Source organism: Uloborus diversus, unplaced genomic scaffold, assembly GCF_026930045.1.
Source record: "Uloborus diversus isolate 005 unplaced genomic scaffold, Udiv.v.3.1 scaffold_396, whole genome shotgun sequence".
NCBI lineage: Eukaryota > Metazoa > Arthropoda > Arachnida > Araneae > Uloboridae > Uloborus > Uloborus diversus.
In genome coordinates this window covers 1,438-23,381 of record NW_026558567.1, presented here as the reverse complement: position 1 = coordinate 23,381, position 21,944 = coordinate 1,438, and the positions used below count along the sequence as shown (strand labels likewise).

General features: G+C 35.2%; 1 protein-coding gene across 1 annotated transcript; it reads right to left on the bottom strand.

The window, feature by feature from the left end:
• Window positions 1-468: 468 nt before the first annotated feature.
• LOC129233414 (zinc finger protein 239-like) lies at window positions 469-21,045 on the bottom strand. Its single transcript, XM_054867444.1, has 5 exons — window positions 20,979-21,045; window positions 12,765-12,977; window positions 10,795-10,966; window positions 6,334-6,566; window positions 469-722 (listed from the first exon to the last, which is right to left on the bottom strand). The coding sequence occupies exons 1-5, from the start codon at window positions 21,043-21,045 to the stop codon at window positions 469-471; spliced, it is 939 nt and encodes a 312-aa protein (XP_054723419.1).
• Window positions 21,046-21,944: the final 899 nt, after the last annotated feature.

Here is a 21,944-nt window from a genome sequence, read left to right as displayed (position 1 = left end):
CTGTTGACAATTCATCACTATGTGTGTTCAAATCTGCGGCAGCGCCCCCCCCCCCCTCCCTCCCCCCTGAAAAACGCTGCTACGATTTTGGAGTTTCAAAGGTTGGCAGCTCTGAATATACATTATTCTTTTTCATTCTCTGTGCATATAAATGTTTTTTTTTCTTCCGAGATTATAATTTGGACAGAAGAATAAATTCATTCTTCTTTTTTTTTTTTTATCATCACCTCTTAAAGCTCTTTTGATCATATGTAACAAATAGTAGCCTATTCGATTGTGCGTAATCTCAGCATTGAAGCAAACTCAATTATGCGGAAATTTCTATATTCCGAAAGCGTTCAATCTCAATTACTTCGGATAATCGAGGAACTACTGTCAAAGAATATAGAAGGGCTACTGTATTGTCACTTTCTTCATTCTCGAACCAACACCAGAATTTTCTTGATTCGAGGATAATCGATTCACGAATCAGTAGGGTAGATGCAGGGGGATCGGCGGACACGTTCTGAATCCGAACCACGGATGGTGCAGCTGCATGTGTTCGAACTGCGACACGTGTTGAGTGTCACGGTGTCTTCGGAGGTCCACCTTCCTCTGGAACGCCCTGCCGCAGGTGAAGCAGGCGAAGGGCTTGAAGCCGGTGTGCTTTCGCGTGTGAGTGATCAGGTTAGAAGATTGGCTGAAAGCTTTGCCGCAGACCAAACATTTATGAGGCTTTTCACCTGAAAAAGAAAAAGACATAATTGAGTGACAAGTTTGACGAATACACAAGACATTTTATAATAGTGGCAATACGAAGACCTGTATCCTCTTGAGGTGACTATCTCATTCTTCCCAGTTCTAACCTAAGTGAATCCAGAAAGGGATATACAAAAGATGATCAAAGAGAAGCTTTTAGCTCAGAGCTCTAGCCGTTCACTTCCAAGGGGGAAGGGGTTTGAAAAAGTTAAACCAGTGGTTCCCAACCTATTTATGTCCAGGGGTGCCCATCCCCCTCCCAAGTTCAATGGCAGAAATCCCCCCCCCCCTTCTCTCAACCCTCTCTCCTTTTTTCATTTTTTGCTCTCTTTTTTATTTTATTTATTTTTTAAAAATATTTTTTATTTATTTATTCTTTTTTTTAAATTGTTATTTATTAGAAAAATTCTGTGCTACGCCAATGACACACACACACACACAATGAAATAAAATGTGAACAAAATAAAATAAATAATTTGAATTAAAAATAAAATAAATAAGTTTAAATAAGCAAATAAATAAAATAAAAAATACCCCCTCCCCCTCAATTTTGATGGCGCCATAATCCTCTCCTGTGGGCACCTCTGTTTATGTCGATCCCCCCCCTCCCTTCTGTAGAGTTTGACGTCAGCAACACAATTTGCAATTCTCAATTCAACAATCACTCATGCTTTCTAACGATTGTTCTTCTTTTGGAGGGGGGGGGGGGGGTAAATCAACATACATATAATGCAAAAAGTTGCCTGCGGAACGACCGATGTTTATTTCACCACACACTTTCACCCTCTCTATCATTAGTGAGTACAGAGCATTCGTATATTTGTGAACACTCAGGCTGAAAGAAAATTTTATTCTTGACGCTTTCGCTTATTCAGTTTTTCTTTCCTACTCTTTTTTTTCTTTCTTTTTGTTTGTTTTGTTTGCTTGTGTGTGTGGTTTTTTTTCCTTTTTTTTTCTTTCTTTCTCTTATTCTTTCTTTATTATTTTCCCTACTTTCTTTCTTTTTTTCTACGTCAGTTGCCGGACCCTAGTTTCCGACTAGGCTGACATGGCCTCTCGCCTGACCTAGTGACAACCAAGTCAAAAATTGTTTCATTTCTTGTATTTTACGTTAATACATGACTACGTAACCAGTATACTCTTTCAAAACAGCATAAATCCATTTTGATTTTTAGCTGTTAAAATATGACTTTTAAATTGTATTTTGCCAAAATCAGTGATTAAATTCGCTAATTAAAACAAGTCACGTTATCGTCTTTTGTGACAGGTGAAGATGAAAAACAAACAAGTGAGGGAAGATTCTTAGCTCACTGCAAATAATTTGCCACATAAATTCTTGAAATGTCTCTTAATTTAATTAAGTATTTGCTATTATTAATTTAATTAATACAATAGTTCCAACTTTTTTATTCAGATAATTTATTTTTTTAATACATTTTGCTCCCCCACAGTTGGTAAAATCAAAAGAATAACTTGGGGGAGTATTGGGGTCAATGGCCACAGCGGACCACCCATTAACATTTAGGTCCGGTCATAAATTTGAATAATACGTTTCATCTTGATAAAATTCCTTTTTCTGTTTTAGTTTTTGTTTCCGATTTTTTTTATTCACTACAATCTCATTATGATTAAAGGTTGATTAAAGGTATTAAAAAAAAAATGGAACAGTCTGTCCACCGATAATATGGGAAGGCAAACATCCGGTTCATAGGCGGAAATAGGCGCCTTTATTAGTTTAGAAGAGTGGTAGTTTGTTCGTTACAGGTATGCACTTTTGCCTCTTAATTATTCAGACGCAGTTTTGTAAAAATGGCAATTTGTTCAGGGCAATATGTTTTTAAAATCTAAACAATATTCGACCTATATTCTAACTACAAAAATTAATTGATTGTTTGATTGATTTTTTTTTTTTTTTTTTTTTTTTGCAACTTAATTTTGAGTTTACTATTTTGCTTTTACATTTCCGGACGAAATGAAAACATTTTATTTTCTTTTTGTTATATCCATTGAAACTCTTTTAGTTTCTCATTTTATTCTCATTTGTAACTCATTTTGTTTTAGAGAAGCAATAAATCAGTGAGGCGCTAGCAGTGGTCAGAAGTAGCGTGCTACAAGTAGCGACGCTACTGTAGTAGCTACATTTATTAATAGTTTGTAGTTTAGCGCACTACTTAAAAAAAAAAGTAGAGTAGCGAGTGGTTCGTTACAAAAAAAAAAACAGTAGTTTGTTGCGATTTCTAGAAATTACTTTCAAATTAAGTTATAAAAAAAGAAATTAAACCATTTTATCAATAACTTAAGAAAGGGTAAGGTATCCAAAATCCAGACCCCTAGCTTGAAAATCAAAATTACTTAATTAGATGCTACAAAATATAAGTTCCTATAAAAAGAAATTCTTATATAGAAAATAAGTTTATTCCTCTGTTTAAAAAATGTTTTTCTCATCTAATCAATTTTATGTATGTTTATGCCGATGTAAAGTTTAAATAAAATTATGACTGCTTCTATTTACATTTTTAAATAGTCGAATTGTAAATATTTGAATTTTTCAACTTTTTAACCCTTTCTTGCAGCGAATGTTCGTAAAAATGGTTTTAAAAAAAAAGAAAGAAAGAAATGATAATTCTAAGTAATATTCCATGTTCAAATGAGCTAATTTATGAGCTATCTTTCTAATTTTTTCGTTCAATCTTCAAGTGGTGTGTGCATATGCTTTTCATTTATTTATTTTTTCAAAAAGTAACGAAATAGCAACTACATTTCAAAAGTAGTTTGTAGTCGCTACGTTTAAAAAAAGTAGTTGTTGTTGCAGTTAACTACATTTGTAATAAAGTAGTTGTAGTTGTTGTTCGCTACAAAAAAAAAAAGAAAAAAAAGAAAAAAGGAATTTTTTTTCAACCACTAGGAGCTAGTGACAAAATAAAACAAGTACATCAAGATTCCATCGTGATTTCCCCCTTCTCCCGGCTAGATTCATTCAGATGAAATCATCTCAACTTGGCCGACTGCCAAATTTCATATATTCCGTGGTCAGACTGTATTTAACCCACATGGATAAATAAATAATTTAAAAAAAATAATTAACAAGCAGCGAAAGTTTATTCAACCCCCCCCCCCCCCCCCACACACACACAAAACGACTAATTTGATCCAGAATTTTTTATTAAAATTATTTTACTCCGTTTATTTATTTAGCATTGTTATGTATAGGGAGAAGGGAGCACAGAAGAAAATTTTTTTTCGTTTCTTTATTTCTAAAGAAGTACAGTCGAGTCCCGACTTACGCGAGGGATGCGTTCTAAGACCCTTCGCGTAAGTTGAAATTTCGCGCTGTGGAAAAGAGTATGTGTAAAACTTTTATAAACATACCCATACGATTAAAGACACTTGTAAACACCACCTCAAACTGTTAAAAACCATCTTAACTATACATTACTATTTCTTAAATAAAGAATTGAATTTTTTTTTTATTGTATTTTTTTTAAATTGTTTTATTTAACATAAAAAACTGCTACGATGCACAAAATCAATGATCAATGGGAAAGGAAGACGTAAAATAAACCACTACGGTACGTACATTATGTAGTAAGAAAAACAAAAATGCACTATAGTTGTTGAAACTTTCTCTTTTTCCATCTATCTTCACAAACCTTAAATGAAACAGCGCTCTAAGGTGCCATTATATTTCATCAACTTTCCCATATAGGAGGAAAAAAATAAATGGAAAATGAGGAGTAGTTATTTGTATAAGCGATGTTCAGACTAGTACGGTGTGGGAACTTCCGCCCTCCGCGATGCCAAAGGGATAAAGGTCCATTCACGAAAAAACCGCGATTCCCTTCGGAAAATTTTCATGTTGCGGGTGAAGAATTCGCGTTAGGAATAAAATTCTTAACCGTGGGAAAAATCGCGTTATAGCCATTTCGCGTAAGTCGGATCGCGTTGTAGCGGGAGTCGACTGTATTTCTAATTTTTCAGAGCAAAACTGTCCCTGTGATTGAATGGCCTTTTCTCTGTGTCATGGCTATTTGAATTTTTTAAAAAATATATTTCTTTACTTATGGTATTTTTGCACCACAAATAACGACTTAGCCTATGTCTATTTCATACCATACTCATACGCGTAAAAACCGTTTTGCTGTACTTATTTATCTACTACAGTGAAACAAACTTCAAGGCTCTCATGATTGCTGATTTCAGTATTCATGAAAACTTACGGGCGGGCTCCACATGGGGAGAAAATTGACAGAAACCGAAGGCAGAAATGTAAAATCTTACCTACATCCGGGTCTTTCTATTTTCGTTCAGCGTAAACGCGGCGTAATCAAGAGCTGAAAAATATTGAACTTATTATGTTTCTGACAGATTTTTACGTTATCCAACCACCAATGGAAATTCACCGTTAATGTTAGCATATTTAGCGATGGCGTCCGCCATTTTTAACACGCTTTTATTAGCTCCACCTGTATGTATGTATGTATGTATGTATGTATGTATGTATGTATGTATGTGTGTATGTATCTTGTAACGGAATCTTGCATTTCAAATTTCGCCCACTTCCTGCGATCGGATTCTTTTGAAATTTGGCACGCGACCTCAGACCCGATGACAATGCTATATTCTATATTCAAATTAATTAATTAAAGTTTTTAATTGTTAGTTTCCTCCAATTTTAATCAATATTTTGGCATAAATCCAACTATGTGAAAAAGGAAAAAATTTTAAAAATACATTTAAAAATGCTCGCAAAAATTATTTAAAAATATCTACAAAAACCTTTAATTTTTCTGCATCAGACAAAATTTGTTCCAATGTTCCAAGGTAATTAGAACATGAAATATAATTGTTTTTAACTAATTTCATGCCAAAATTTAGGTGAGCCTTCGATTGGAAATTCATTGCTGATCAGACCATTGTTGAACAAAACTTTTATTCAAATGCATCTCAAATTTTCAAAGTAATATAAATATGATTTCCGCAAACATACATCGATGACTCACAGTAGCTTCCCATCGGGGTGCCCTTGTCTTAACTTTAAGATATTACCTCGCACTCGTTTTATAAAAATAATTTCGTCACCTGATAATTCTCCAACATAAGACTAAAAAACATAAAAATAAAATAATAGTTTAAAAAACTAAAAAAAACACGCTTTCGTAGCAAAATGAACTAAAAAGGGAAAAATAATCTTTGGGTGATAGTAGTTGACCAATCACTTAATTTTAATGTAATACAAAAAAGCGTGGAGGACTTCTTATCAGTTGTCTTGAATTTCTTCAATTTGTTGTCCAAGCAAAAATGTAAATAGACAGCACCCCACACTTTTTTGTATTACATTAAAATTAAGTGATTGGTCAACTACTATCATCCAAAAATTATTTTTCACTTTTTAGTTCATTTTGCTACAAAAACGTGTTTTTTTAGTTTTTTAAACTATTATTTTTATGTTGCATGAACGAAGGTGAATTTGGTAAATGTTCATTAGAGAAGATAGACAATACCGATTAATTAATAACAAACAATCAATTGAAAGTGAAGCATGTACAATTCAAAGGAAAGACGTAGGTGGAAATTTCTTGAGGACCACAATGTTACCTGTGTGAATGAACGTATGCTTCTTCATGTCCGACTTTTGGTGAAATCGCTTGCCGCAGAAGCCACAGGGATAGGGCCGGATGTCGGAGTGTATTAACAAGTGCGTGGAGAGGGTGGAACTGCGCTTGAACCCTTTGCCGCACTGCTTGCAGATGAAGCTCTTCTCTTGCGGATTTTGCTGTGGCTTTGGAGCCACACATGGCTCTTGGCTCGGACAAGACAGGCAAGGCTTTCTGGAGAAAGCGAAAAAAAAGCATAGTGTAAATGTGTATTTCTTATGTTTGGTGGAATAACACATTAGAGCACAAAATTACAGTTAAAACTGAAGATACAGGATTCAGAATTGCATATTTGGTGGAATAGATAAGTAAAACAAAGAAGGGTTGACCCCGAAATTCGCCCAAGCCCTTTTCAAAGTTTGTAGAAATGTTCTAAACATGTAAATGTTTTGTAGTAGTAGTTTATAATAATAAATAAAAAAAAACACTTCATGTTAAAACATTTCCTGCAAAAATTAGTTTCTGACGATTTAAAAAATACACATGTAATTTTTGAAGTTTTCACTTCTGTCGGAAGTCTCACTTCGCCCGGAGGGCTTTCTTTTTCTTTTTTTTTTTTTCGAATAACAATTTATACACTCGTAGTTTCTTGGAAGTTGATTTTTAAGTGTGAAGAGATTGTGGCTGCTGATCCCTACGTTTCGAATATGGAAGAACGCTGTCTATTTTTTTTCTGTACTTTAAAAAATTTGTGTATTTTTTGTTGTTGTTCTTTTGTGCCAGCTAGGCTGGCAATTTGGGGCGCGCTGCTTCACTTTTCCAACTGTACCCTTATTTGGTTGTATTTCTTGTCAATCCATAGTAAAAGGCTCAATAATGTTCTCTTTCTCCCAAGGGAGAAGCTTGCAGTGACCAACTAGAGCTGAATGCTACTGCTATGATTTTTCTCTTCTCTTTCTACTTTCTTAGTCCAATTTTAAAATCCAGTACCTGGACGACCGAGCCTCGCTCGGCTTTAAAAGAATTATTTTTTGTCAACTCATGTTTTTTTAAGGTTCAATACTTTTCCAAATATATTTGAAAAGCTTCACGTTAACGAAATATTAAGCACTCAACCTTCTTATAACACTAAAGTACCAAACAAAGAAGATTCTGAATGTAATTAAATCAACATTTTGCTTTAAACTATCTGTATAGTGGAATATTGTATAGTGGAAACAAATATAGTTTCCACTATACAATTTTCCTTGTCAGTAATTAAAATATTTTGACCTTGGAGCCAGTTTTGCTATGGTGAAATCGGTTTTGCGTTTCACGATTTTATCCCAATCGAGATTTTCTTTTTGAACAAGTACTTTTAGTGTAGTTGGTCACTTTACGCCAGAAAATGCTACATACAGCATGATATCCATCAAAAACTGTTGATCCACAAACCTATTCCATCAAATGATAACAACTGTCTTAACAAAACATAAACAGTCTCAAGGCATACGTTTCTTCGAAATAAAATTTAGATGCGAAATTTAAAAAACATGTTAAACTATTTGAAGTGTAAAAAGAAAATAAATAAATAAAATAATATAGGATGGTTAAGCAATAGTTTCACTTAAAAAAGAAAAAAGCCTTACATTAACTTACGTAATGCTTTTGAATTTGTTTTCAGCCAAGTGTGTTTGAAATTAGCCAAAGTGGCCAATATCTGCCAAACCTGGCAACTCTAAACAAGTTTAAAATTTTAAAGCGAGAAGAGACAAATTTTCATTTTTATGGTTGCAAATCGTCTGCCTGATGCGTCAATTCACAGTTTACTTCAAAGCTTAACTTAATTAGACTTTATATTAAAAAACTGTTTTTTGTAAAAAATCGCGTTTTTTACAGAAAAAACACTGATGTAGATGAACTTAGAATGCAAAACTGCAATTAAATCCAAAATTTCATCCAAATCGTTAGAGCCGTTTTCGAGATACGAAATATATATATACCCACAAGGATTGCTCGTTTAAAGATATAAGATTTGCTTTGGATTCTTTTCTATTGGTTATGTCAAAGACTAAAATCTGTCGCTTTCAAAACTTACGTTGAGTGTCCCGTCATTCGTCAGGTGACATGCATGGGCTAGGGCTATAAAAACGCAAGTCTCCTATTTGTTGTCAGAGACAGAAAATCTTGCAATAAACTTTTCCAGATGTTTCTAGATGCATAATTTTACCGAAAATATTTCAATTGTAAAAAAAAAAAATCGATCCTGTCCAAGCAGCCCAAAGTGTCTTGGTAGCCGGAGTTCTATTATGAAACACTGTTGTGAAATCCGGATCCACTCAAAATTTAACTTATTTGCTTTAAGTTCGGGACTTTGAATAAGTGACGTGTCATCCAGAGTGCTCTGAAATCCGGGTGTCACGATAACGAGGTTTGACTAGATTTCCAATTCCACTCTTTTCGCAAATGCTTCTCTCTCTCTTTTTTTGTCCAGTTTTTTTCACTCCAATACTTAGGTAGGTCGACATCCTGAAACAGTCGAATAGTTTGTCCCAAAATGGTTTCCTAAATGTTTTTCCTCTAAAATGCTTTTGAATTTTTGGCGATACCTACTTTTGCAGCTATATGCTTCATTTGTGCATTTCTGACTTTAATTTTCCGAATATATTAATTTCATGGCACAACGCAGGGCCTGATTACCGCACAGGTCTACTGGCCTGGGCCTGGCCTCTCTTTTCCTAAGCGGTCCCAATTACTTGCATTACAACTATACGAAAAATACGCACATTTTAAAAATAATAGTTGAAAAATGATGAGTTGTTAATTGAAAAAAAAAAACTTTCTTTTTCTAGAATTTTTATTCATTCTACCATTAGTGAATTTACCATGTCACAGTTACAGTTACGAGAGGCCCTGAAGGAGATTCATAAATGCGCATGATAAATGATTTACAACACAGTTCTGTGACAGACAATGGGGCCCCCGAACCTGAAAGTCAACCACTGTGTTCCGCTTTAGAGTTTTCAAGGGGCCTCCAACTAATGCAGGCCTAGGGCTTCACTTTTAGTTAGTCCCGTCTTGGCACAACGGTATTTATCTCGTTTCATTTCTTGTCCGAAATTGTTTAATTTTTTTTTTTTTTTTTTTAAATTTGATACTCACTATTTTCTACATTTGAGGAGTTTACTTTCAAAACGGATTAATCCACTTTTGGCGAAAAAAAAAATTTTTTTTTTTTTTTCGTTTTCCAGAATCTCTAGTATAAGCCCTATCGACCATGAATTTCTTTCTGCTCGAAGAAATTTATATCTACTGTTAAGAAATGCGTAATCATTGGTTTTACCACCCAAACGATGTATATCCATCCTCTTATTTCTCGCAAAGTATTTTACAGCAAAGTAAAACTTATCCCTTATTTGTCGGTATCCACTCATTCATTTTCGTGTCAAAAGGGCGCATATCCAACTTTGAATTTGCCACTTCTAATTCAAAAGTATTTCACGAATAAAATAGCGGAGCGAGGCACTGACTGAGCATTTCCAATCAAGCATGATACCCGTCCGTACTAAGAGATCGCAGCACCTTGCGCAAGTCTGTTATCAGTTAGGCAAGCGTGACCTCAAATTGTGATTACTAAATTAATATTAAATAATTAATTTTGCAATTAAATTGTGATTAATTAATGATTAAATTGTGATTAATTGAAAAATTGTGATTGTTGAATATTTTGTTTCAATTTTAAAGTTTATTTCTGAAGAATGCGTGTTTTTTTTTTTTTTTTTTTTTTTAGTGATGATATCTATTCTTTTACACCAAAAAGGAATGTATCCAAAATAAAATAGGCAATTTAGGTCTGATAAAATAGTGGAAAAATTGCTAGACTTATGTCAATAGTCACTTGTTATTCTACCAAAACGTGGTGAAAAATTCGAAATTCTAACAGTTAGTGTTTATGCGTAAAACATTTTTTCGTTTTGGCAAAAAAATATAAAACTGGATATAGTCCATTTTGAAAGTAGACTAGAAAATGCGTGTGGTTTTTTTTTTTTTTTTTTGCAAAAGGGATGATATCCACTGTGTTATACCAAAAGGGAATATATCCAAAATAAAATTGACAATTTAGGTCTGATAAAGTTGAGGAAAAATTCCTAGACTTATGCCAATAGTCACTTGTTATTCTACCAAAACGTGGTGAAAAATTCGAAATTCTAACAGTGTTTGTGCGTAAAATGCTTTTTTCGTTTTGCCAAATATATATATATATATATATATATATATATATATATATATATATATATATATATATATATATATATATATATATATATATATATATATATATATAAAAACTGAATATAATCCGTTTTGAAAGTAAACTCCTCATTTTACTGTGTATTATTCCAGGGAAATGCATCGTTCAAATACTTTAGTACTTATGGCATTACATCTTCCAACAGTTTGGGAATACTAGTCTTGATCTTACCTGAATGCGGGGAAGTGGTGCGGGGGTGGCGACCAGTGATAGGGCAGGCCGCAGGGGCATCGCTCCGCCTTCTTGTGCTCCGGCCGAATGGGGGAAACCGACGGAATGCTGCCGTCTTGGCTCTTGTGCTGCGGCAGAAGGGCAAGGATAGCGGCCGTGGAGAAGCCCAACTCTGCAGGAGAAAGTCACTTGTGAAATCAAATGACTGGACCATTCCACGAAAAGCAGATACAGTGAAATTCCGTTACAACGAATATCAATACAGTGAAATATCCGTTCCAACGAAATGCATTTTCGGTTCCGATTTAAGTTACATTACAGTAGTTGAATTCTATTCCAACAAAAATCTCGTTACAACGAACAAAATTTGCGGCCTCTTGATGTTTGTAGTAGCGGGACTTCACTGAATTTTGTGTACCACACGCGATTGGTCTATATTTAGTTTTAAAACGTGCGATAAGAACTTTTTTTTTTCTCTTTTGGTTTCTTAGGAAAAACGTATTAGTTTATTGCAGTTTTTCAATGTTACTTTTGACGCGAAATATAGAGCTTTCACGAGTGGGACAAGATGCCTAATTTTCTGCGTAAAGGTCCACCACTCGCTTCTTTCAGAAACTAGCACTAAAAACTAATTAGTGGGAAAGTATACTATAATCAATAAATTTGAGCAACAACAGATACGGAGGATGTGTTGCCACTATCGGGAACTGTAAAGCGGAGATTCGAAATTGTGTCCCACACATGATGGATAAACTTCATCTAAAAAAAAGAAAAAAAAACGAATTAAAGGGAAAAAAAAAAAGAATTATAGGAGAAAAAGAAATTATGATTTTTTTTCGGCTTAACAAATCACACAAGTTAAGTGCAAAAGTAACGTAAGTATTTGCGAAAAAGAAATTTGCAGCCAACTATGCAAATATCAATACCATTAATTACTGTGCGCGTTTGTCTGTCTGTGTGTATGATTTCCAGTTGTTGTGAAAAATCGCTCAAAGGAAGAGATACTTTGATACTTGAGCCATTTTCCATGCGGTTAGTTTTATTGCTAAAAAGGGAGTTAGACAGTTTTTTGGGAGGAGAGAAACACATATAATGTCACCAAGTTGACAATTTTAACTGTCAATTCTGGCCTGTGTTCACTGAATATATATATATATATATATATATATATATATATATATATATATATATATATATATATATATATATATATATATATATATATATATATATATATATGTGTGTGTGTGTGTGTGTATATGTATGAAAAAATAATCCGAAACTTTCCTGAAAATTAATGGGCAGTTAATGTGTCTAGTTTCGGTCAGTAACGTATCCAAAAACAGGAAATTTTCCCTCTAAAAATAAGTAACCTTCCTGAACTAAACCGAAAATTTTTCTGAAGAGTTAAAAAACCTTCCCAATAAAAGCCAGTGATGTTTCTGGAATCTAGAATAAACCAGAAATCTTCTGGGAAAAGAAAGTATGTTAATGGAATAGCTTGGCATCCTCTTACTTACCAGGAAAGCTCCCGAAGTAAATATGACCCCAAGTTAAGGCAGACTACAATATGCAGGGACTGCATTTCACTCTTGTTTGGGGCTCAGTCAATCTAGACGGGCAATAATTGAGCTGAAAGCGAAATTTACCTAACAAAGAAGCTGAATATATTTTCACACTGGTAGCCAAAATTGAAACTTGTATTCATGAAACTTGTCAATCAGAAAAACCTTTTTCATAAACACTTGTTTTTCACAGGAAACTGACTTAAACTCGTTGCCCGGAAATAATCTGTTACGGTTTCTGAATTTTCTTAGAGTGATGTTACCTTCCATTGTTTGGAAAACTTTTGTGAACACAAAAGGTATGGGCTGAATCTAAAAGCGTTCTAAAGCTCTCTCTCACTGCGCCTTTGAAGTAAATTCTTTCGTTTAGTCGCACAACTTTGAAATTGATAAAGAATAACAAACCTTGCGTTTGCATCCTGTGGCTCTTGACTTGGAAGTCTGTGGCGGTGTTAGTCCAATCACTGTGGTGCTCGAATGCCTGTGGTCCTATCCACGAAGAGGGTGATGAGGACGAATTTGGGAAGGTCCCTTTCAAATCTCTCTTCGGCAAAGGATCTTCTTTACGTAGCAAGTATTCAATGGAATAGTTGATTTGATGTCTGATTTCCCTTTTGCCTAAATATATAAAAAGGGAAGTATTAATAAATAATTGTAATGAAATAAATACGTGCTAAAAAGTAAGAATTACCTACAACGCTATGTGGTTTATAATTCTTGTTAAATGTACTATTTCTATTTAACACTCTCTGCAGAGTAGCAAATAATCTTTTTCGAAAATTCTTAAGAATTTCTCTCGAATTCTGTTTTAGAAAACATTAGAGTAGGCCAAGGCACGTTTACACGGATTTTTTTCTATGAATTTTCAAATTTTTATGTTTTAACTTAGAAAATTTTAGGCATGGCGGTTTTATGAAGCAGTTAATGGAGTCAAAATTTGTACATTCGATTGCTGCTCAGTTTGTGTTTTTAACCGTTGGAAAAAAAATTTTTTGAGTCCAAGTCGGTTGCGTAAGGGTGCCCTGGACACGGGGCACGTTTGCGCATATTTATTTCAACACCTAAAGTGGTTCTGTTAGTGTTTTGAATATAATGCTGTACCATCGTTAAAATAAGGCAAATTTATTACAGACTGAATAGTTACGTGAAATACACCTCCAGCTCAGTCATTTCCAGCCGAGGACTGAAGTTTCGTGCTTATTAGCACTCATCAGCCCAGCATAGGAAAGTGACAGTGCTGGAGATGGAAAACCTCTTAAGGAAGCCAAGAGTGCAAAACAAACTGGTAGCTAATATAGAATTAGCACACCAGACGAGTGACCGAAGTAATGGTTCGGTTCAACTCGAAGATTGAACGCGAGGCATGGTATATTCAGTAAATTACCGCCCATTAGCCAGGGCTAAAGCAGAAATACGTGAAATACACCGCCAGCTCAGTCATTTCCAGCCGAGGACTGCAGTTTCGTGCTTATTAGCACTCATCAGCCCGGCATAGGAAAGTGACTGACGTATTTCTGCTTTAGCCCTGGCTAATGGGCGGTAATTTACTGAATATACCATGCCTCGCGTTCAATCTTCGAATTGAACCGAACCATTGCTTCGGTCACTCGTCTGGTGTGCTAATTCTATATTAGCTACCAGTTTGTTTCGCACTCTTGGCTTCCTTAAGAGGTTTTCCATCTCCAGCTCAGTCACTTTCCTATGCCGGGCTGATGAGTGCTAATAAGCACGAAACTCTAGTCCTCGGCTGGAAATGACTGAGCTGGCGGTGTATTTCACGTATTTCTGCTTTAGCCGTGGCTAATGGGCGGTAATTTACTGAAAAGACTGAATAGTGTATAAAGTAAAAGTTGAACGGACATGAAGACTGCACTACATGATTGTAAGCAATAAGATACGAATTTGTAACTCAATTAAAAATTAAATGGTGATTTTCAAAACTAAATAGCCTGAAAATACTAAAATGTTTTGACACATTTCGGAACAAAAAAAAAAAAAAAAGCGTCAGGGCACGTTTAGAAGTAAGGCACAGTAAGAACGTGCGTAAAGGTGCTCAGACGTCAACGAGTAAACTTGCCCCGCCTCGAAGTTTGGATTTATTTTTAACGTCCAAAAATATTTAATTGCATTTCAGTTCATACAAATACAATTCTCAAAAAAGGATAAAATTCTGCTAATTTTTATGTATTTGTTCTTTCTTAACTAAGTATTATTTATTCACAATAAGCATCAAAACGTTGAACTCAAAATTGACTCGACTTGGTAGAAAACAGATTCTTCTTTCTGCATGCTAGACAGAAGCTCGACTGATACTCAAAAACTTGAGAGGATATTTGCTAGGGAGCAGCATCAATCTGTTATGATTGTTGGCGTTTCAGTTATAATTCGTTTTGAAAAAAGGGCACTGTGTAAACGTGCCCCGGTCTACCCTATATTATGCATGTGAGTTACAGCAAATGATGCCGTTTGTTCGAATAAAATAAATACTTGGCACCGTTTACAAAACTTATGCGACTACTCATCTTGTATAAATTCCCCACTCTATTTGTCAGAAACTACACTTTTCCGTTTATTTTGCACCTATTTTATAAATTTCATGCACTCTATCAATTACACTGCTTGGCAAAGAAAAAAAAAACATTTAAAATGCTGAGGCATAATTCTTGCTGATTTTTATGTGAAATGACCCTCTTAATCGAGTTATGACCGCCATTTTCTCCCATCACGTGCCACTTTTTGGAAATGATGCTTCCCCCACCCCCATTTTTTTTTCAGTTTTCGACAGATTCATAGCCATTATTTTTATTTGGAAGGAAAAGGAACGTTATATTGGCCATTATTACTCTTCTGACGGGCTAGAGAGGTGCGAAGTTTGAAAGCATAAACATTTGGAGCATGTTGGGAGACTCGTAGGGGCAAGGGCGCCCATATGGGGTGACGAGTGAGGCTCAAGCCCCCCCCCCCCCCCTTTGAAATTAGAACTTCCTTGCTTTCAGTATTTTTTTCTTTTCAGAAATGTAAAAGCATTTCTTCTCCAGTCATTAATGAATAAGTTACTTCTGTATGTATGTATGTATGTCCGGGGTAATCTTCAAAACTACAGGACCGATTTCAACCATTTTTTCATCATAGGTAGCTACATTATCAGGGAGCAACTTAGGCTATTATTTATTCCTAAAAAACTTAGTTTGAAAACGTTGTGATGGAAAACAGTAAATGTCATGTAATTTCCCCATTAAATGATTAAGTATAAAACCCATTGTTACAAAAATTCGTTGCCTAACAACAGCAATATTAAAAGTAATCATAATGGAAATTTTGAATCAAGGCTTCGCCGGAGCAAACATGAGTTTAAAGTCATTTAAACATTTGGAAATTCTACTTTTTTCACACTTAAACATAGTAGAGAGCTTTTTTCTTTTCTTTTCTTTCTTTTTTTTTTTTTTTTTTTTTTTGTGTGTGTACTATTTAATTAAATAAAGCGCACGTTTTTTTTAGTGATCTTTGTTTTTGTTAGTTCATATTTTGGAAATTCTTCAAATTTTTATATGCTTCAATTCGTGCTTTCGTTTCTAAATGAATACTCGTTCGTTCTTTAGACTTATTGCTATTTTACTTTTAAGGGTAAGGAAAAAGCTCGATTTTTATTTACGTCAAAGCGGTGTGTTTTGAGTTCTTTCAGTTAAAACAGAAAACGAAAGAAAGTGGCAATTGTTTCTCACAATTATTACTGACCCAGGCATCGCAGGGTATTTTCGCTAGTTTTATTTATATTTGAAAAAAAAAAAAAAAAAAAAAATTACAACGTGAAAAATTTGTCGGGTATGGAGCTCATAGAAGTGAGTCCTATACGATACTATTACAGCGGAAAATAAATGAAAAAATGTAAAACAAAACCCTACAAAAAAAAAAAACGTTTTGGTGATTTTTTTTCAATGTTTTAGAGGAGGGGGAATACCCACACGAGTCTCTCAATTTGCTCCTAATGTTTATAACTTTCAATTTTGTTATCTACACCTTAAGAAGAGTGTTAATGGCTAATACAATTCTCCCTTTATCCTTCAAATAAAAATAATGGATATGATGCGGGAAAACGGTTGGCATGTTTGAATTCAGCAGGTCATTTTACATATGAATCAGCAAGAATGGGGTTGTTTCCTTCAGTCATAAGTACTACTTTTAGTCACTGAAATTGATAGAATAGGCAAAAAAAAAAAAAAAATCATGGACCCAGAAAATACTTTAATTTTCCCAACAGTTTTTTTTAAATTAATTTTTTAAACTGTCCGATTTTTCAAACAAGGCGTGGTCTTTATGGCGTCACAAATGATGTACTTTTAGTGCATCTGTCTGCCACGATTCCACGTTATAATAATCAAGAAGCGAATTAAATATTGCGCTCTACGCTTGCTATTAACCATATCGTTGCCAGTACACGTGAGTAAAGAAGCAAGTTAAATATTACGTTCTGTGAATGGCAACAGTGAATGGCATTTCATCATTTGTGATGTCATCGGCAGAAGCGTAAACAATGAAAGTGCACCGATTAAAGTAATTTTGAAGTTTCTTTTTTCTTTATTTCAAATAGTAATAGTCAAAAATCCCATATTTACTTTGCAAGTATAAGATTAATCATTGCATCACATTCAGGGTACACATGTCAATATTTTCAGTTTTTTTTTTTTTTGGATACTCCAGCGCACAGTTCGTGCATGAATGTGCACCATATGCGGTACAAGATCACATTCTCCACCGGTCAATATCTTAATAAGGACACCGGAATCCAAACATAGCCAATCACGATGAACGGACGGTACAGAGCAACATTTTCCTTCTTGAGTTCGTCAGCTACATAATTTGGGCTTTTAACAATTAGCAGCTTTTCTTATAATAGAGAACAGTGGCGCGGGAGGGAGGATTTGGGGGTGAAAACACTCCTCAGATCCATTGGTTTAACATAAATGCAAATTCTAATCCAGTAAGTAATGCAATGAAAGGACTGTTTTGATCCCAAAAACCCGTTTGGGAGGTTTTTTGATCAAAAAACCCCCTCCAGAAGGTATTTTTGATTAAAAAAAAAGCAGTCCAGAAGGCCTTTTTCAACAAAAAAAAAGAAAAAAGAAGAAAATTAATTTGAATTCAGAGATTTTGAATTCAAATTATGTTTTTCGCAATCACGAGTTGCGACAGGACTCTACTCATTGGCGTTATTGTATCTAAAAACGGCTCCTCTCCCTGCAAGCCTGCCCTTCCCGGGCGGTTCCGTGTGTATAGTTGTGTGTGTGTGTATGTGTGTGTAGGCACGCGTGCGAGCATGTGTAGGCTTGTGTGTGTGCGTAAACCTGTGTGTATGCACTGAGGCCTGTAGGTATGTTTTTAACGATGCGCGTGTGTATGTAGGACGTGGACGCCTCCGACCAGGAGAAGTGGATTCTGGGGGACACAGACAGTGCTTCAGGACCAGAGGAGTCGGTGGGCGGTGGAGCTGCAGAGGCCCCTGGTCCAAGCTGAAAAAGGAACCACAACGCCAAGGACCGTCAAATGAGAACAATAAGCAATCGTGATTGCTCAAAAAACCCTCCAGAAGGTATTTCTGGCTGCGCTAGTGCTAGTGAATCATGAAGAATTAAAATTTACTGGAAAAAAAATCAGGCAAGTTTGACAGGTTTCTTTTGAAACACGGTTGCTACACTTATGTCTGTTGATAACAAAATGCTTGGTTGTAACATTTAATCATCAGTTAGATAGACCTGATGAAGATAAAATCACGATCCAGCGAATTTCTGCTATCCTACATAGAAAAATTGAGGGTTAGCTTTATTCGTCTACATGGCCTTATTTGTGGCGCACCCACCTACTTCATACTTTCTGTATGAACTAAAAGTCACATCTAGTCTTTGTAAATTATAGTTATAGTCTATAAACTTACTAAATAAATTCTTTACCCTGAGTCATGATCCAGTTCGCACATGCCCATTGTAAGTTTTGTTTACGTTCTGAAAACTAACGAAATAATAAATTTCCGTTTATTAATTGTATGCATATTTGTTCTCATACACACTTGTTCTCTATAAAACATATAATGTTTTCTATAAACAAATAAAACAAATTCCGTAAACTACTTTTATGAATTCTACACGCCTTCCATAAAATTTAAACACACAGAAAATCGGAAAAACTCTTGCACTTTTTGCAAACCAACGAAACCAAGTTAAGAAAGAAAGTTTATGCCAGTTAATAAAAATTTTAACTTTATAAAGTATTTACTGCCATGGGCAGGTAAAAGACACTGCAAATTTTTTGTAGGTCATTTGTTTTTCTTTTTCGTCATCTATTGTATGTTAGGTTTATTGTACAAGCTTGATTATTTGTTTTCTGCTGAAAAGAAAGCGGAAAAAAACAAGACAAAAAAAAGAAACAACTTTTAATCCCAACATTTCCCTATTGTTAATATTGAACCCTAAGAGCGTTGCTACAAATATCTCCATCTCCATAAGCTCATATCAGAATCCCTATTTCTTCCATGTTTCTTTTCTAATTAGTTCAATACTCGAATTCTTTAACACCTTTTTTTTTTTTTAATTACAGAAGTCGAACACTAATACATCCGACCACAGTTCTTTTTGGTCGAATTGGCAAATTTACAATGCAAGTAAATTGTAAAAATCAATTAATAAGCAAAGTATCCGACATATATGATGGAATCAAACACTTCAATTGAAATTAAGAATTAGAGTTTTGTCCTAAAAGTCTAGCAAAGGACAGGTACCATTTGTAATTACCACATTGAAATTAACATCATAATGAACTAGCAAGAAGCAAGGCACTGACTCTTCTAATAACTTCTAACATCCAATGTGTGCACTTAGGGTAAGTCGTAACAGTAAGCAACAGCCATTATGAAACCTTGGTTTTAAGTCCCAGTCTCAACCGGTCAGCTAATAAATCATGCCTGATTATAGCGAGATCGAAGGGCAAAAATAAAAATTTCGTTATAGTCGTAATGTCGTAATAAAAACTGAAATAAGGCAAAGTAAACCGTGAAGGGGAATTGAAACTATTACGCTATAGCTATAAAATCGCTTCTGTAGTCCTCAGAACCAATTTTAATGCTTAAACAATCTGAAATCCGCGAAATGCACGTTAAAAGTCACCAAAACAGAAACTGAGTGAAGAAGTTGAGCTCCCATGCAAATTAAGCAGGGTCGTGCACGATAGGGGTGGGGGAGAAAATAGACTCCCGTTAGCATGGACCCGATCCTGAAGAGGTCCCGAGATGTTTAAAATGAAATAAATGTAGGGTCATAAGGGGTAAGAAATACAGAGGGAGGGGGGCCGTAAAAGCATTTTCGAAGGGCCCCAAAATTTCTGTGCTCGCCCCTGAAATTAAGTCCGGAATTACTTCAATTATTCTAAGCCTATCATAAAATACACCACCAGCTCAGTTATTCCATCCGAGGACTGCAGTTTCGTGCTTTTTAGCACTCATCAGCCCGGAATAGGAATCACATGAGCTGGTGGCGAAAATCCTCTTAAGGGAGTCAAGAGAGTCAAACAAAGTGGTAGCTAATGTAGAATTAGCACACCAGATGAGTGACCGCAGCAATGGTGCGGTTCAACTCAAAGATTGATGGCAAGGCATGGTACTTACTACAAAACATTCTAAGTAAGTATAGTAGTAAGTATGTAGTAAGTATGTAACTTACTACAAAAAATTCTAAGTCTATGTCTAAGTGATATCGTCACGGTCTATTTTCTGCTCAAGCTAGTTTGCAAAATAAACGCTCTTAACACATTTAACTGCAAGTTTTACTCAGATTAGCGTTTCGGCATTTTTTGCCTCTGTCGTATCTGCTCAAGCCAACATGGCGTAAGGTGCCTTCTTTTCCCGTTTTTGTTATGCGAAATGTTGAGCGAGCTTCATTATTGAAAAGTTTGAAGTCACCTCTACTCTTAGTATTATAGCTCAATGCTTCCAACCGATGCAGTTGGAAATGCAGTAAACTCTCGATTATCCGCGAGCGGGTTATCCGCGGGGTGAGTTATCCGCGAGTCATTCAACAATGAGGAACATTTTCGCTGCTAGGAGCAAAAACCAATGGCTGTTTTTTCCTCGAAAAATAGTAAATTTAACTTATAGTTGTTTTTGTTTTACATTTATTCATTTTTTGCGCTTTCTTCATCATACATGCCCTTGTTCTTTATTGATGTTAAGTTCGCTTGTACAAAAGTACAATTTCACTGTACTGCATATTTCTTCGCTGCACAAAGAGTTATGTATCAATACCGCCATTTTTTTTTTTTTTTTTTTTGAGAAAGTATATTTTTTACTTTTGTTGTCCCTCATTTCAGCTTTTTTGTACTTTATCCGCGATTTTTATTATCCGTTGCACTTGTGCCACCCAATTCTACGGATAATCGGGAGTTAACTGTAACTGTAAGTTTCAAAGCTAATTTTGGGACAGTGGAATAATCAGTGTGACCCTGATACTGAAAAGTTCGAAAATCTCTGCTCTTTCCAACTGCTATAAACATTTACATTTTTATTGCAATTATCAAATATTATGGCTTGTGCTGGTGCTCTATTTACAGGACTGATAACACTCAAATTGAACTCACCTGTTTCTTCGTCCACGTGTTTATTATCCCAGCTGACCTCTCCGATATTTTCCCGCCGCTCTTCCATGGTGGAGCAGGAAATCACTGCCGGAATCGAGCATCCGCATCCCGCGGAGCAATCCCTGTCCGCATCCCTGAGCAAGATTCAATGGGCGGCGAAGATGAGCTCTGGAAAGCTTCCTTGGCCAATGAAACGGAAGCGAGCAAATCCCTCGACCAATGAGGGCTCCGGTGGGAGGAGTTACGGAGCTCAACTGCGCTGCTGCTGCTGATTTTGAGCGCGCAGTTAGAAGTTTCGTTTCTGAAGATTCCCTTTTTTTAATGCATTTACCGAAAGTGTTTCGTGGAATTTGCTGAAAAGGATTACCGGGAGATTTTGAGGATTTTTTTTTAGCAAATAGATAGAGTGCTAGTAGATTTCTACTAATAGCATCGCGTTTTGTTTTGCAATTCGAAATCCATTGCATGTTTATAAAATATACGAAATAAAACGGTTAGTGTTCGTTGAAATGTGAAATACTGAGAATACAACTGAAAAGGTTTCTTTAAGCCGTGATGTTTAACTCCCGAAGGCTGAAAATTTCTAATTTTTTCATTTTGTGAAATATCATATTGCTATTGCTTTCTGCTGTAAATAAAATTGAAAACTTGAATATGTTTCTAACAAATCAAATTTTTCACGGCCAAGAAAGGCAGCCAGATCTTGTAACATAACCCTAGAAATCTTTAAACGCTTTTAGAACTAGAACACTTGTTCCCTTTATTAGAAAACTTTGAATCTCACATTTTGGAAAAGTTTTCAGAAAGCTTCTGAGAACACTTTTCAGAACACTTGTTTGGTTTCTTTTTGAAAAATTTTGGAAACACACTTACGAACATTTTTTAATGCACATTCTCTTTTTAGAACATTTTGCAGCACACTTTTTGGGGCGCTTCTTAGAACATTTATGGAGCATCCATCTTTCC